This window comes from Miniopterus natalensis, chromosome 1, assembly GCF_054644295.1.
Source record: "Miniopterus natalensis isolate mMinNat1 chromosome 1, mMinNat1.hap1, whole genome shotgun sequence".
NCBI classification, from domain to species: domain Eukaryota; kingdom Metazoa; phylum Chordata; class Mammalia; order Chiroptera; family Miniopteridae; genus Miniopterus; species Miniopterus natalensis.
In genome coordinates this window covers 162,427,208-162,445,125 of record NC_142081.1, presented here as the reverse complement: position 1 = coordinate 162,445,125, position 17,918 = coordinate 162,427,208, and the positions used below count along the sequence as shown (strand labels likewise).

The 17,918-nt window shown below is 38.7% G+C and overlaps 1 protein-coding gene across 1 annotated transcript; it reads left to right on the top strand.

Annotated features, from left to right (window-relative positions):
- The first annotated feature begins 9,340 nt into the window (after nt 1–9,340).
- Nucleotides 9,341–15,301, top strand: LOC148094476 (uncharacterized). Its single transcript, XM_087826671.1, has 2 exons — nt 9,341–9,394; nt 14,684–15,301. The coding sequence occupies exons 1-2, from the start codon at nt 9,341–9,343 to the stop codon at nt 15,299–15,301; spliced, it is 672 nt and encodes a 223-aa protein (XP_087682797.1).
- Nucleotides 15,302–17,918: the final 2,617 nt, after the last annotated feature.

Sequence of the window (17,918 nt, the reverse complement as noted above, 5' to 3'; positions counted from 1 at the left end):
GCACGGAGCGAGGAGAGCACTTGGCACTCATACCCACACCCCCTATGTTGCATGAAGAGTACACAACAAGCCAGGACTGCAATTCTGGGAATATAAAGTGCATAAACTACACACCTCACTTTCAAGTTGCTCTTAATCCCATGAAACAGAAGTTGTCCATGAATATCAGACATACCTAGAAAACTGGATATGAGAACAGGAGGTTCGAATCATATTAACAAGGACCAGGATTAAGAGTTTGGATCACTTCTATAGGAAGGGAAAATCAATAAAGGTCTTACCACACGAGGTTATTATAGAAACTATACCTTCAAAATAATAAAAACATTTGATTTCTTACATGTGCCAAACTCTGTTCTAAGAGCTTCACATATAACTATTCAGCACTCACCATCCCCTGTAAGGTAATTCCCATCATTATTCACACTCTCGAGATCACAGGAAACCTGAGGCCCGTGAGGTTAATCAGCTACCCAAGGAGATAAAGGAAGAGCAGGCATTTAGCCTGGCTGGTGTAGCCCATGCTACTTACTCGCTGACTTTTCCCTCCAAAAGTGCCTAGGACATCTAGCCTCTAAGGACAAACTGGGAATTGTGCTGGCCCCGTCAGCCTGTGTTCTGCTTGCCCCGGAGTGTCCTAGGGAAAGCTTTGGCTCAGCTAGGACACCACGAACTGCACGTTAATGGAATTCACATGGTCTTTATCATTAGGTGCCGTCAGGAGCACATTTCTCCTAGAAACACAAGTTCTCCTGTATGTTTACTGTGTAGAGTGAAGAGAGAAAAGGGGGAAAGCGGGGAGAGAACTGGGGCTCGGAGCAGAACTGGAGGGAGGCGCAGGGGGAGGAGAGTGAGAAAGGTGGGGTCATGAGGGGAACCCTCTCCTTTCTTCCATCCCCACTGGCTCTGGGCTCCCTTCCACCCCCACCCTCCCCCTTCCCCCTGCAGCCACCTCTCTGCTGTCCAGCGCTGTGAGTTCCCTCTTTTATCTTTTTCTCAATCCAGCCCCCAAGGTCCCCCGAACAGAGCTGTGCCCATTCTTAGGCCAGAAGAAAGAAAAGACAGAAAAGCAGGTAGAAAAGGAACAAGCAGAGGTGAGAGAGCCAAGAAACTTTCCCCAAAATTCAAGAATAGAAAAAGATTTTAAAATGTTTCAACACTTTTAAAAAGAGAGAAAAGAAGAAAATAAGAAAAACAAGCAGCACATGAATGACACAATGTTCTGAAACAAGCAGCTCAATAATTGTCCACATTATAAAAAGCTAAGGGTGGAAAGTGAGAGAGCAACAGAAGGGGTCTAGGCCAGAGACCAAACCAGACAGGCTGCTGGCTCGCAAGGTGGTGCAACCGAGCACGACTTTGTTTCAGGAAACGTGACTTAGGAATCACATTCAGTTGAAAATGAGAATTGAATATTTAGTTTTTAAAAGCGGTTGATTAATAAAAGGGCACCCCAGAGAAAGCAGAGGGAATTAGACTTTCAAAGAAGAAGATCGCTTCTTTACAAGAAATAAATGGACCCTCTGAGGTGGAAGCTGTTGATTCTTTCTCAGCACTTTCAGAGAATGAGGCGGATTTGTCACCCTCTTGGCTGCCGCTTCCCACCTGTGGTAGATGGTGCTCATGCTCCCATTCGTTCACCTCTATGGCCCCTATAAAAAGAGGATTTTAGGTTTTCACTTGTTGCCATAGCCTGCAGGGCATCCCACCCTCTCTAGATTATCCCGCCCTGTCTTGTTGACAGTGTGGCAGCCTGACTTGCTTTGGCCTTCAAATGTGAGCTGAAGTCACCATAGGCAACTCCAGGCGGGAACCCCGTCACTCCTGCCCTCAGTACTACAAGAGCTGCAGGTCCCAGAGAGCCTGTTTCTTCAGCCAGGGCCTGGAATGAGAAACACACACAACAAACTGCAAAAACTGCAGAAACAGACTGCCCCTGGCTGCCAACACATGATAGGAGAGAAATAAATGTTTGCTTCTGTTAGTCACTCACATTGTTGTTGATGTTACTGCGAAAAGGTCAAGTAGCAGAGTGACCATCACTCTCCCGATCTTCTAAAAAACGCTTCCCTCTTCAGTGAGGCCTGTGACACTTAGCCACCCCCTTCTTCCCTTCTCTGTTGCTGCCATCAATCGATACTGCAGATAGTCGGTCGTTCTAATTTGTATTCTTTGTCTTATAGTCAACTCCCAAACTTATATAAGCTTTAGGCACCCCAAACCTACATCTGCCTCTAATGGGAACAAAAGGGAGCTTTTCCATTTAACTTTCCATTTCACAAAGGAAGAAAATGAAGCCCTGAGAGGGTAATGAAATGTCCCCCAAGGCCATGCTATTCACAGGTGGCAAGGTCAATTCTGAACTGAGGTCTTTTCATTTCCATTCCAGAGAACAATACCTTTTTTTCCCAAAATACTATATAAAGTTGTTATTTGAGGTATTTGTACTAGCTTTTAAGGAATGAACCAAGCCTTCATATTTGAAAATAGACTTTATTTCTTAGGGTTCTTCCTTATTTTTTAAGTAACAAATTCTTACCAGTAGACTATGAGTAAATTTTTAGAAATAAACCTTATTAAACATGCTTGAAATAGTCTTAGTACTAACTCTACCCCTCTCTTTTTCTGTTTTAAAAACTAGGACATTGCCTGGCCAATAAGACTCAGTGGTTGAGCATTGACCCATGTACCAGGAGGTCACCAGCTCCATTCCCAGTCAGGGCACATTCCCTGGGTTTTGGGCTCGAGCTCCAGCTGGGGGCATGCAGGAGGCAGCTGACCAATACTGATGTTTCTCTCTTATCCATGTTTTTCTCTCTCCCTCTCCCTCCCTCTCTCTCTAAAAAAAAAATCAATGAAAAATACATCCTTTAAAAAACTAGGATGTTAATTTCTCCCTGACTATATCTTAGAGTTATTTTACATATTAAATAAGAGGATAAATATAACATAATTCACCAACTAACAAATAAATTACATTTACATTTAAAATTTTTTAAAGTATTGGATCTAGTTTACAGAGAAAACTTGTTGTGTACAGCCAGATTTTTTAGCATATAAAGTAAAGTTGTGACAAAGAAAATACATTTTGAGTAATAAGATGAAGCCAGGAGTATTTCTCAAGAGAGATCTTGAAAGAGAACTGAAATTCTTTGGTTACCTATTAGAGTTATCTAACAAAATTTTGATTAAAAGGCAATTGCATACTTATTTTCATTCACAGGCTGGAGCCAAATACATAATCCAGAAGAAATACATTCATATGCTTTCCGTGGGCCCAAAGAAACAGAGTTATACTGTTGGTAACAGGGCAGCAGACTGCAAATACGTTGCTGTGACTGAGTTTAATTCTGTTAAATATAATTATTCATGAAAATATTTTTACATCTGTTGTATAAGTCTCCGAACTAACAGTAGTGTGACTCCACTGTCACCTTGAACCTTCTGTGACTACAAACATTAGTTTATTCCAGAAAGTATTCATTCAAGATCTTTTAAAGCCATGAATTAAAGATTAGTAAGTGACTTTTTCTTTCTTAACAGATATGTGCTTCCGTTGGTGTATGTTGCTCTAAATCCTTTGTTGGTCACAAGTCACTCAGAAATTATCTTTCAGTTCTGCCAGTGTTCATCCCAAGTCCTTCAGAGTCAGTGATCCATTACAATGGAGATCATACCTGGATTCAAAACACTTGGCTGGAAAATATGTTGGCATCAAAACAAGAAAGAAGAGATACTCCTCTTTTGACAACCTGAATTATTCTCAGAGAAGAGAGTGGTTTATTGAATTTTTCATGTTAACTTAGAATCATCTTCACTGTTAGGGCATGTAATTGTTCAGTAACTAATTGGGGCCTAATGTTAGCAGATTAGTCAAACAATTTATTACACTTGATTATGTCATCAGAATATTTTTATTTTTTTTATTTTTATTTTTTTAATATATCTTTATTGATTTCAGAGAGAGGAAAGGAGAGGGAGAGAGAGAGATAGAAACATCCATGATGAGAGAGCCCACATCCCGGGCATGTGGCCCAACTGGGAATGGAACCCTGATCGCCTGGATCCTAGGTCAACGCTCAACAGTTGAGCCACGCCCAGCCGGGCCAGAATATTTTTAAGGAAACAAAATGAGACAAAGCAAATGAAATTAGGTATAGTAACTTAAAACTAAGATCAATTCTCAAAACGTGGCTTCTTTGTTCTACACCACCTATGACTCCCAAAAGATTTTTGACGCACCAAACATTTAATTATTCTGTGACTTTGACAACTAGCACTGTATCTGATACCCAGTAGGAATTAAATATACGTCGAATGAGTGAATGAATGAATGATGGAATAGCTAAACCCCAGGGGCACAATGAGTTAAAATAGCTTGTCTGATATCAAGCAGCAAATAAATGTTGGTATTGGGCTTTTTTTTTAATTATGTTTTTATTGATTTCAGAGAGAGGAAGGGAGAGGGAGAGGGAGAGAGAGAGAAACATCAATGATGAGAGAGAGTCACTGATCGGCTGCCTCCTGCACGGCCCCTACTACGGATCAAGCCCGAAACCCAGGCATGTGCCCTGACCGGGAATTGAACTGTGATCTCCTGGTTCATGGGTTGATGCTCAACAACTGAGCCACACTGGCCAGGTGGTATTGGGCTTTGAACAAAATAACCTAACTATAAATTCACTTGATTAATCTCTGTTAGTTAAATTTATGAAGGTTATTTAGATTTAGGAGGCAGCATGGAATACTGGTTAATTCAGTATTAAGGCCTTGAAGTGAACAGACTTAGTTTCATTAGTATCTCTGTGAAAGACAGAAATGATGATAGAACTCATTTCTTCTTGCCATGTGGTATATGGTAAAAGCTTTTTAAATAGCAATTATTATATAATAATTACTCAAAACTGGAGATTATAGAATCATCTAGAATAAGGAAACCCTCAAAGCCTGGGTTTATCAAAAATATAAAACTGTGATTTTCCCATAGATATCCACTCAAAGTAAAAATATATCCATATAATGTGCCCATAATTGTTTAATTAAATTTCTCAAGTTAATTACAGCAAATGGCACGTGACATCTAAAACATAATCTCAAACCACTGTTTTAGTTCTGCACTGGCAAAAGAAAATTTCCTTTAAAAATGTCCATTTGAGTCTCTTTTAAATAATCTAAATATCTTGAAAAAATCACAGACACAGAGAATTCAAATATAATTAAGATAAAGAAACTGCATCAATTTTCTTGGGGCCTTCTCTGTCTAACATTTGGTTTTTCCAAAATTTAGGTCAAAATCTTAACCCAAGCACTTGTTTTTATCAAAAATCCTTCGAAAACATTTACGCAACTATGCCAATGTTACATAAATGGGAGAAATAGTACGTAGATGATCAGATATGTAGAAATACATAAGAATAAAATAGTAAAACAATTTCATTATTTCAACTGAAAAAAAGAGTAGAAACATGAAACCCAAAAGATATAGAACAGTGGTCCAAAACTTAAGCAACATACGTGAGATACTCTGCATATAACTGGACATGGCATCCTGTGCGTGGTATTTAGCAACACTGATTTAATAATGATTTCTAATTTTAATTATAGGTTTTAGCCCCACAAATTACCTCTATATTGTGTTTGAGTTCAATTTAAAAATAATTTGACCTTTTAATTTCCCACGTAAGGTAGTTAACTTTTAGATAAAATAGAAAATATGGTGATAGTAACATACAACAAAAGAGCACCATTAAAATTACTTGAAATAGAACATCTTGAGCTTTTTCTTTAAAATAATGACGCAATGGTGCACCAGAAGCTCCCAATTACTTTACTGAGACAAAAGGACACTATGATTCATTGTATAATATATGTTTCCTCTGGAAACACCAAATATTGAATGGGTCAAAGCTCCTCAGAAATGGAAAAAAAAAAAAAAAAAACTACAGGAAAAGATTGCCAAATTGGCAAAGATACTTTTCTATCTTTGTTTAAAGAACATCAACCTAGAAGTTTATGTCTTCCAACTACCTTTCCTTATTATCACTCGATATTCACTGCAAAGTATATAAGAGCTGAGATTTCCTGTTCTTTCTCACTTTCATTTGGCATCTTTGGAAAGTAACTGGCCTGAGACATTTTGACCAGCAGAACACTCAGCCCTCAAAAGGATCCTCACACAAAGGTAGAGCTTAGAAACATAAACTGAAGAATTTTTACTTTAAATACTAATTTTCGGAGACTTTCATTGTTTTAAATTTTTATTGACTTTATTGGGGTAACATTGGTTAACACAATCAGTTTGGTTTCAGGTATACAATTCTATAATATATCATCTGTATATTGTGTGTTCACCACCCAAAGTCAAGTCTCCTTCTGTCACCATTTATCTCCCCTTTCCCTCTTCTACCTCCTCCCATCCCCCTTTTCCTCTGGTCATCACCATACTGTTATCTGTGTCTATGTGTTGTGTTTTGTTTTTCACGGGATTGCTTTTCCTTAGTCCCTTTACTTTTTCACCCAGTCCCACAAAGCCCTCCCTCTGACAGCTGTCAGTCTGTCCTCTGTATCTATGAGTCTGTTCCTATTTTGTTTGTTAGCTTATTTTGTTCATTAGATTCCACATATAAGTGGTACATATTTGTCTTTCTCTGACTGGCTTCTTTCACTTAGAATAATACTCTCCAAGTCCACCCATGCTGTTACAAAAAGTAAGATTTCCTTCTTTTTTACAGCTGAGTAGTATTCCATGGTGCAAATACCACAGCTTTCTGATCCATTCATTTACTAATGGGCAGTTGGGCTGCTCCCAAATCTTGCTATTGTAAATAATGCTGCAGTGAGCATAGGGGTGCATGTATTCTTTCATATCAGTGTTTCTGGTTTCTTTGGATATATTCCCAGAAGTGGAATCCCTGGGTCATAAGGTAGTTCCATTTTTAATTTTTTGAGGAAATTCCATACTGTTTTCCACAGTGGCTGCACAAATCTGCATTCCCACCAACAGTGCATGAGGGCTTCCTTTTCTCCACACCCTCGCCAACACTTGTTTTTGTTGATTTATTGATGGCAGCCACTCTGACAGGTGTAAGGTGATATCTCACTGTGGTTTTAATTTGCATTTCTCTGATTAGTGGCGTTGAGCACCTTTTTATGTGTCTATTGACCATCTGTATGTCCTCTTTGGAGAAGGGCTTATTCAGGTCGTTTGCCCATTTTTAATTGTATTGTTAGTTTTGTTGGTGTTGAGTTGTATACGTTCCTTATAAATTTTGGATATTGACCCCTTACAGATGTATCATTGGTGAATATGTTCTCCCATTCAGTGGGTTGTCTTTTCATTTTGTTAAGTGTTTTGTTTGCTGTGGAAAAACTTTTTAGTTAGATGTAGTGCCATTTGTTTATTTTTTTCTTTTGTTTCCTAAGGAGATATATCAGAAAAAATACTGCCTCGAGAAATGTTAAAGATCTTACTGCCTATGTTTTCTTCTAGGATTTTTGTGGTTTTGAGTTTTATAGTAAGTCTTTAATCTATTTTGACTTTAATCTTGTGTATGGTGTAAGAAAGTGGTCTAATTTCATTTTTTTGCATGTATCTGTGCTATTTTCCCAATAAAATTTAATAAATAGACTATCTTTACACTATTGTATGTTCTTGCCTCCTTATGTCAAATATTAACTGACATAAAGGTATTTCTGAACTCTCTGTTCTGTTTCATTGATCTATATGTCTGTTTTCATGCCGGTACCATGCTGTTTCATTACAAGACTTTAAGGTATTATTTTCATGGACTTTTTAGAAAACATTCATTTTTACTAAAAGAATAATATGTGCCTTATATGAAATTTGGTAAGCCATAAAATGTATTAAATTTTGTGAAATTCTATATGTTACAGAAAAGCATTCATGTTGGGCACTTGGGACAATTAATCCATCCAATTACACAATCAATCAAATTTTCCCCCCTGATGTACTTTAACATTTTTTGAGCTTCATTGTGACCAGAACACTATCAAATGTATTCTAAGAGAACTGAATTATTCTACAGTATATTTTTATTATTAGTTTTTTTTCTTTGTTTTTTAAAGCTTTTCCATAAGAATGTGTCATAGGAAAAGTGATACTTAAATAACCATATGCATATATAATTGAATATTCTGTGAAATTTGCCCTTAAGATTCTTTCAAGACTTCGATTGCTCAGCCAACACATACAACTGATGGGTAGAGCTGACTATTAGAAAGCTAGTCCACACAGAGGTGCATGCACTGCTTTCCCACAATTCGGGCCATCCCGTACTTGAAATATAGTGTAGTAAATTTGAAGCCAATTGAGAGTAAAAGACCTGAGCATGTCTCTTTTCCCTGCCATGGTCTTTGATGTACATTATATGGATTTTTGCAAGTAGTTTGAGACCACTTATCATGGAATAAAATAACTTAGTAGAATGTTGTTAAAACTAGGACAAGGTGACACTTTTTCTTTAAACTGGTGTTGACCCTTGAACAATGTAGGGGTTAGAGGAACTGACCCCCCACAGTCAAAAACCTAAGTACAACTTTTGACTCACAAGTCATCCTTCAGTATCCATAGGGGAACTGGTTCCAGGACACCCAGGGATACCCAAACCTGTGGATGCTAAAATCCCTTACACGTAATGGTATAGAACAGCGTGTACAGTCGGGCCTCTGCACCTGCAGATTCCCAATGGGAGGGTCAAATATAGTTTTCAATCTGCAGTTGGTTGAATCTGTGGATGCAAAACCTGGGGACATGGAAAAAATCTGTATAGAAGTGAACACTTACAATTCCAAACTGTTTTGTTCAAGGGTCGACTGTCCTTTGAAATGGACACATTTGGGTTTGAACACCTTGATATTTTATAATAGCAATCATATTGCTTTATAGAGTTCTACAGATTTGTATTTGATATATTACTATGATAACTAAATCATATGTTTTAAATTGTACTTCTTGGGACATCTCAATAATAAGAAAAAGAAAAGAATCAGCTTACTAGATATAGTAGTTGCTTCTGAAAGCAAAAACCTTACTCATAAAAGCTTCTATCACATAAAATATTTATGAACAACTCTCTGCCATTAGCTCTAGTGTTAACTCACAAGTCAAAAGTAAAAACTAGTTTCATCATTTTATAGTTACATGTCATAAGCCTAACAGTATTGCTCCATATTAATACTGCGCCCAAAATAAAATTAGACGAATTTCTTCAAATGCTTCAGTACTATTCCTACACAACATCAAATACCAGTGGTTGAGACACTTTCAAAAAAAAGGAATATTAATCAACTGGTGTGCTTATTTTCAGGAGTAACCATCAAGATGAAACCACTGTGCTTAATCTTGGGCCTTTTGGCCCTTGAAGCCTGTTTCTCGGTAAGTCTCATTAATCATCTATTCACATTTTTCTCAGAATGAACAGTCAGATTTTTCACATTAATGATCTTACTCCTCCTTACATATTAGTAGCTATTAATCATTGATGAAATGAAACTCTGTCCTACTGCTTTTATTTGAATTTAAATTATAAATCAAATTTAATTTAAATTGCCACACATGGCTCATGGCTACCATATTGGACTGTTTAAATCTATAATATCACACTGCATTATACAGACATGTATAAATGTGGATTCTCATATATTTGCAATTTCACAAGTAGGTAAATAAATTTATTGCAAATTTTTGATCCAATACACTTAATGACACTTTTTGAATATACTTGAACATGTTCTTTAATTTTATTGGGACTCTATTTCCTCATCTATATAATAGGATGGTTAAAATAGAACAGTTTTTATCAACATAGGATTCATGGATCACCTACATCAAAGTAATCTGACTCACTTATTAAAAATGGACACAGACGATAGTGTGGAGAAGACCTGGGAAGTGGGAGGGCAGGAGAGGATCAAGGGGGGCGGGATACCTGTAATACTTTCAACAGTGAAAATAAATTTTAAAAAATAGTAAGCCAAGCCTCATCCCAGAATGAATGAGTATCTGAGAATAGGACCTGGGAATATGCATTTTGCCAAGGACTCAGACAACTTTTGATTAACTATAAATATTTATATCAATATCAACACCTACCATGTGTAAAAGGACTGGGTTAAGTACCACAGAAGCTTCTGAATATTCAAAGTTTCAAAGGATTAAAAAAACAAACAAAAATTTTTGTGTTTTATTTTATGTAATGGAATAATAATCAGATTCAAAGTAGGGATAGGTTAATTCCAGGTTTGGAAGATGGAGATTGATTCCAGAGTAATTTCTACCAAAGAGCTGTAAAATCTATTATATCAAGTGAAAAAAGATAAAAACTATTTTTGAGAAGAGACTAGGACTTACACAAAACAGGCAACATAAAATTATATCATTCTGAAATATAAAATAATTCTATCTACTCTCAGAAACTTGAATAAAAGAAGGCCATTTGATAGGTCTCTCAAGCAGCCAGGCCTTGGCCATATTACTAAGTACATTAAAGATGTGATATAATTTTTGATAAATCAATAAAACATATTGACATGTTTAAAAGGTCATATTATATCTTACTTATCTGATCTTAAAGCTGATATTCAATATTTTTATGTTCTCAGAATATAAGAGAAAAACACTTTCTTAAAGAATCAGTTATTGATTACATAAACGATTTTTTTTTTTACAAAATAAATTTGAGAATTCCAATAATATAAGCAGTTTAACTAGAAATAAGACTTTCCTCAATTATATGAAATTCATGATGACTAATAGTTAATAATATAGAGAGGTAAGTAGTACTAATGATCTAGTCATCTTTTAAGTGTTCATTCTGTTATAGGTAATTTTCTGAATGCTTTACAGACATCTAATTTAATCCTCAAAGAAAACCAGAAATGACTACTATTAATCCCATTAAAACATAAATAAATTTATATTCTAAGTATCCATATCTTAACTGGATTGTTCCTAAACCAAGTGATGCAGGAGATTAGTTCCAATTATAGCCCACTGAGAAGATAATTTTTATTTCTAACATAGTATTTTCATCATTTTTACCAAGTTCATTACCACTGTTCAGCTGTGGGAAGGAAGCTAAGCACTGTGGTTGGGTTAAGAGATTAGGCAAAGAACAAATATTTGGTATGAAGATTTTTTCCTTAGACACAACTTTTAGATCACTATCAGGCCATCCTTAGCAGGCAAGAGTACCTTCAGTGAATTCATGGTCTCAACAATGAAAATAATGTGAAATATTTTCGCACACTAAAGATTTGTTTTCTTGACAATTAAAAATCAAGTCCTGAACTTTTCAAACACCTTGACCTAGCCTTTGGATTGTCAGCCCGTGGGTCCAATGGCCTCCGTAATTCAATAAGCTACTGCTAGCTAAAGAGGGCCATACTGAAGACAAGTTCCACCGCTGTGACTTGGCATTTTTGTTTCCTTGGTGACACCAAGCAAAGTGTTTTGCTGGCATACTGGGTGAAGAAGCCAGGTTGGAGAGTGGCTAGCATGCGAGAAGTGGGGTTAGTCTCATCAAATCTCCTCTACCCTTTCAGAGAGCTTTGCTGCAAAGGCGAGAGGGGAGAGAGTGAAAGAGTGATAACAAGGAAACGCATGGCCGAGGTGGACTTGTTTAAAAGTCTAGCATCGGTGATAGTCATTTTCTAAGAAAAACAGGCCTGTTAAAAGGCACATATTAAAGTTCAGGAATAAAAAGGAAAAACTGACAGAGCCCTGAGGAAACACCTGTAAAGAAAAAAGAAATATCCAGGTGTCTATGAGTTACAGTATGTGGCCAGTAAGTCGGTAAAGCTCATTTCTAATTGCCTGCGTTACCTTGGAGGAACTGGAGAGAACTCACCGTGGCGGGGTGGATGAAGGCCAAAGAAGGGCGAGAGGACTCTAGTGAAACTGCCATTAACTTAGAAAATCAGAGCTCTGGAGGATGGGGCGGCATAAATTGAAGGCACTTGAAAGGAGTGCAGGGCAGTGCTGGAGGACCGTGCATTTGTAATGGAACAGGGCTTTTGGCGTGTGCCCCACTGCTTAAGGACCTGCAGGTAGGAATCAAGAAAAGGGATGATTTAGGGGGATCCCACCGTTTGGAACTGGCAATGTCAGAAAAAATAGGTGAAGGACCTGAGAACAGCGCGAAGGGAATGTAGTTGTGTGTCCTATAGAAATCCTCAGGAGGTGGCTTGTGCTTTCCTACCCTGGAGCATTTACATCATTTCCCTCCATTTGTCATGCCCTCTCCACCGTTTATATTATTTAAGCCTCCTTTCTTTCTTCCTTTATTTTTTAAATTTATCTTTATTGTTGAAAGTATTACAGATGTTCCCTTTTAGCCCCATGGATCCCCTCCACCCAGCATCTGCCCCCCCAGGCCTTCCCCACACCATGGTCTGTGTCCATGGGTTACACATATATGCATATAAGTTCCTTGGTTAATCTCTCCCCCACACACACTCCTCCACCACCACCTTCCCTCTGAGATTCGTCAGTCTGTTCCATGGTCCTGTGTCTCTTGATCTATTTTGTTCATCAGTTTACTTTGGACCCCACATAGGAGTGAGATCATGTGGTACTTGCCTTTCTCTGACTGGTATTTAAGCCTCCTCTCAAAGGCTGCCTTCTCAGTGAGAGTCTTTCCTCTACCCAAAACTAATAACTCTAAATCTCTAATGTATTTGTTTCCTGCACTATTTTTCAACTAGTTTTATTTCCAAAAATTGTATTTCCAAAAATTGCAGCCACTCTCCTAGGTGTTAACATCACAAATGGTAGCACGGAACATTCATTGAGCACTGCACCTAATCAAAGCGCTGTCTTAAGCACTTTACTAACAATATTTCACAACAAATCTGACAATGACCCTATGACATGGGTACTTTTATGAATGTTATTTCCCAGATGAGGTAAGAGAGTATCTCAAAAAGGATTTCACATTCACACAACCTAAGTAGCAGAGGCAGAAAACTTCAAAAACTATCATTCTGCCTCCCATTGGACCAGTTTTGTACCTTCTAGTATTGTGGCTACTTGATCTGCATACACACAAGCGGCATGTTTGTACCCCCATAGCTCCTACTTCAGCACATTGCACAAAGTAGATGCTCAATAATATGCTTGCCAATTTATTAGTTTTCAAAGTCTGAAACAATCCTGAACTCTAAAGTGAGATATGAGACATTTTCCCCATTTGAAATTTATTCCAGTGACAGGCTCTACTATAAGCAAAGGATATGATTTCTGATTAGTGTTTCAGGATTCTTAAGATATATTCCTAGAACTGGAATCACTGGGTCATAAGGCAGTTCCATATTTAATTTTTTGAAGAAACTCCATACTGTTTTCCACTGTGGCTACATCAGTCTGCATGCCCACCAACAGAGTATAGGGTTCCCTTTTCTCCACATCTTCGCCAGGACTTGATGTTTGATTTATTGATGGCAGCCATTCTGACAGGTGTGAGGTGATGACTCATTGTTTTAATTTGCATTTCTCTGATGATTAGTGGCTTTGAGCATCTTTTTGTATGTCTATTGGCCATCTGTGGCCAAAGTGAAAGAAGGATCTCTTTCACTTTGAGTCAGCATGGAGGGACCTGGAGAGTATTATGCTAAGTTAAATAAGCCAGACAGAGAAAGACAGTATCATATGATCTCACTCATATGTGGAATCTAATGAACAAAATAATCTAATAAACAAACTAGATAAGAGATATGGAGGCATGAAACAGACTGACAAATCTCAGAGGCAAGGCGGGAGGGGGGGCAAGAAGAGATTAGTCAAAGAATTTATGTGCATATATGCATAACACATGTACACAGACAATAGTGCAGCGAAGGCCTGGGGGGAAGGGGCAAGAGGAGAGTCACTGGGGAAAAAAGGGAGACATCTGTAATACTTTCAACAATAAAGATAAATTTAAAAAAATAAAAGAGCCAGCCGAGTAAAACAAAACAAAACAAGGATATGATTTTACCCACATCTTCTTTTCCATTCAATACTATCTCAGCTTTCACTGAGAGCCTAGGCATTCAGAGGGCAAAAGAGAAACTCTTCCTCTGCTCTGACATAGACTTTCAGAACATGTGACTTAGAGACATATAATAGTTTTCTCTTGTTGCATAACAAATTTCTACAATTTAGTAGCTTTAAAAATCTGTTTATTATCTCACAGATTCTTTGGTCAGAATTCTGACCTTGGCTTGAATTCTCGGCTCAGGGTCTGACAAAGCTGAAAAAGTGTTGCCAGGACTGTGTTCTTTCTGGAACCCAGGATCCTCTTTCAAGCTTGATGATTGTTGGCAGAATTGGGTCCCTTGTTTTGGGGACTGAGGTCCTTATTTTCTTTCTGGCTAGTAGCCAGGTGACATTCCCAGCTCCTCCTGCCCATCTACCTTTTACTTTCATGTAGTCCTTTCCACAACATTGCTCTGAAGCCAAGAGAAGACCATTTGCTGCAGCTTCAAATCTCCCTGACTTCTTCTGCCTCTGACCTGTAGAACTTATTTTAAAGGGCTCACCTGATATGGTCAGACCAGCATGTGCCAGCAGAAAACAGGAATCTTGGGAGCCATCTCAGAATTCTGCTTGCCCCAGAAAGTATAAGTTCTTATGCTTGACACTGAAATATTTAACTTAAAATTGTCTACTTCTTTTTCCCCACAGCCTGGTGAGAGTCAAAGAGGCCCCAGGGGGCCATATCCGCCATATCCGCCATATCCACAGTTGCCACCTCCTTTTCCTCCACAACCTTTTGACCCAAGATTTGTTCCACCACCACCCCCACCTCCCCCTTATGGCCCAGGGAGAATGCCACCACCCCCACCTCCCCCTTATGGCCCAGGGAGAATGCCACCCCCCCCTCCTCTCCCTTATGGCCCAGGGAGAATGCCACCACCCCCACCTCCCCCTTATGGCCCAGGGAGAATGCCACCCCCCCCTCCTCTCCCTTATGGCCCAGGGAGAATTCCACCACCTCCTCCCCCTCCTTATGATCCACGTTATCCATATCCACCTTTCCAACCAAGACCGGATGGGTCTGAGCCTGTAGTGTTCCCTGGATACCCTCCAATATATCCTCCATACTATACCCCTGCACCCCAAATACAAGCTGATACAACGAGCTCCACCACGGCCACAGAAAAGCCCACCACCACAGCTACAACGAGCTCTACCACGACGGCGGAAAAGCCCACCACCACCAAAGCAGGCTCCACCAGCCCTAAAATTACTGCTTCTACTCCCAAGGGATTTTTCAATAAAGTTGCAGGCCTATGGGGATAAAGATGCGATTTCCCATAGCTCTGAGCTGAGGGGAGAAATAACCTTAGACAGAAACCAAAGCAACCCACATAAACATTAGGCAAACAAAATGAAAATAAAGAATTGAGCAATAAATATGCAGTCTCCAGTGTTGTCATGAGAGTCACCAGTTTCCTTCTGGTATGCCACCCACATGAAGATTAGTGCTGCCAGAAGCCTAGCCTTGTACCATGAGGTCAAAGATGTAATTAGGGAAGATAAAGTGAGACATACGAACTTCTAGGGGTGAAGCTAGGAGAGCAGGAAGCAGGATGCCCTCTTTACTACCACAGCCCATTATACAAGTACAAAACATGGTATAACATGTTAATAAGTAATAAAATTAAGCTCTCCCCACAGCATGTTTCCTGTGCATTTCCTGAGAACCACCTAATCATTACTTACAAATTGGCTTTCATATAATGTGTTTAACTCCAGAGCAAAAATGCCTTTCTGGCCAATGTAAATATGTAAATGAGATATGAAGCACAAGTCTTGGGATGTGATATGAAAAATCATTTTCTAAACTAAGGAAGAGATAGACGATGGCCTCAGACATTAATAATTAGAGACTGATGGCTGTGGTTTCCAAGTTTCCATTGCTTTCACCTACTAGTTAACATTTTAATCTAACGTATTATGATGTGTCTGTTTCAGAAGTGGGCTCATTATATCACGAGAGCTATATTTTTCATACACTTTAGACTCTTAAAGTACAGCACCACATTTTTCTTTCAGGACACTTTACTACCCACATTGTTGCAAAATATTTATGAATCAAAACTTTTCAAAGATACCTCAAGTAAGTCTAAATTTGTTTATATGTGCTTGATGCTATCTTTAACTGCAGAGATAGATACTTGTTGAGAATCTACCTTGGGACTGTTGCAGTAGTTGAGCAATCAGCAATTATGAAGGCCGTGACTTTCACTGCCTTCATTGAGCTCACATTCTAGTGTGTCAAAAAAAAGTAGACGTATAAATGTAATTTAGCCCGGCCGGGTGTGGCTCAGCGGTTGAGCGTAGACAGAGGATCCAGGCAATCGGGGTTGGATTCCCGGTCAGGGCACATGCCCGGGTTGCGGGGTCCAACTCCAGTCAGTGGCGTGCAGCAGGCAGCCGATCAATGACTCTCTCATCATTGATGTTTCTATCTCTCCCTCTCCTTTCCTCTCTCTGAAATCAATAATTTTTTTTTTTAATGTAATTTAAGAAGTGGGAGTGCTTTCAAAAATAATGGCGAAGGGTGAGGAGATACAAAATGGTGGTGATTGGCTGTTTTGAGATGGTAATCAGGGACTTCTGATGAAGTGATACTTAAGCAAATACTTGAAGAATGGTAAGAAGTAAAGTATTAAAAGATCTAAAGAAAGAATATTCAAGGCAAAAAGATTCAAGATTGTAAAGGCCTGAAGCAGCACTGAATCCGGTGTGCAAGAGGAACAAACGAATACTAACGTGGCTCACTCTTAGTGAGGAAGGAGACTGAAAGGAGGTGTCGAGAAGGCAGAGACAGACCCAGCGTCGCGGACCTAGGAACTGAATTTTATTCTAAATGTATGAGAGGCCACTGGAACTTTAAATAGGGGCATGACATTATCTGACTAACATTTTGAAAATTTCATCTCTCTGGCTGGTCTCTGAACACTATTAGGAGAACAAGAATGGAGCCTATTTCAAGAATCACTGTGAGGGAGGTGGTGGCTTAGACTGGGTGGGATCTATGGGGAAGGGGAGAAGTTGTCTGATATAGACGCAGGTGGAAAACATTCCGAAGTATTTGGTGAAATGTTAGGTCTGGGTTTTAAAGGAAAAGAAATCACCTGGAAATAATTCTATTTTGGAGCCCAAGCAACTGTGTGAATAATGGTGTTATTTAGTAAAAAACGAAAGACTGAGTGTGTAGGGATTTGAAATATCCTAAATTCTGCATTGGATATGTTAAATCTGAGATCTCTATTTAACTTCATTATTATTTTTATTACCGCAAATTTAGCATCTTAACACAAGTTCATTATCTCACAGTTCTACGAATCAGAAGTTCACACAATAGTATGGCTCAGCTAGTTCCTCTGCTTAGGGTCACACAAGGCTGAAATCAAGGTATTGGCCGGACTACATTCTTTTTTGGAGGCCCTAGGGAAGAACATTTTAAGACTCATTCATTTCTCCTACACACCTCTTCTGCCTGACTCTTCTTCTGCCACATCTCTCTGAATCCAGACAAATTTATCTACTTTTAAGAGCACAGGTGATGAGATTGAAGCCTACCAAAATAATCCAGGACACTGTTTAATTATCTATATTTAATAACATCTGGGAAGTCCCTTTGCAGAAATAGCTAGATTAATGTTTGATTAGGTAACCATGGGATGGAATTCTTGAGGGGCACATCCTTAGAAATTTTGAAGAAAGACCACTTTTAAGTAGAGGTACTGAGTAGGCAGGATATATGCAAGAACAGAATAAATGGAAGGACTGGGTTTAACCAGGATTCTAATTTTGCCAGGAAAGAATGACAGAAAAATAGATGGGAAAGAGGAGCCACTCTAGGAATTGTGGTTGTATATGACCTAAACCATACCACAAAGGCTGGTGA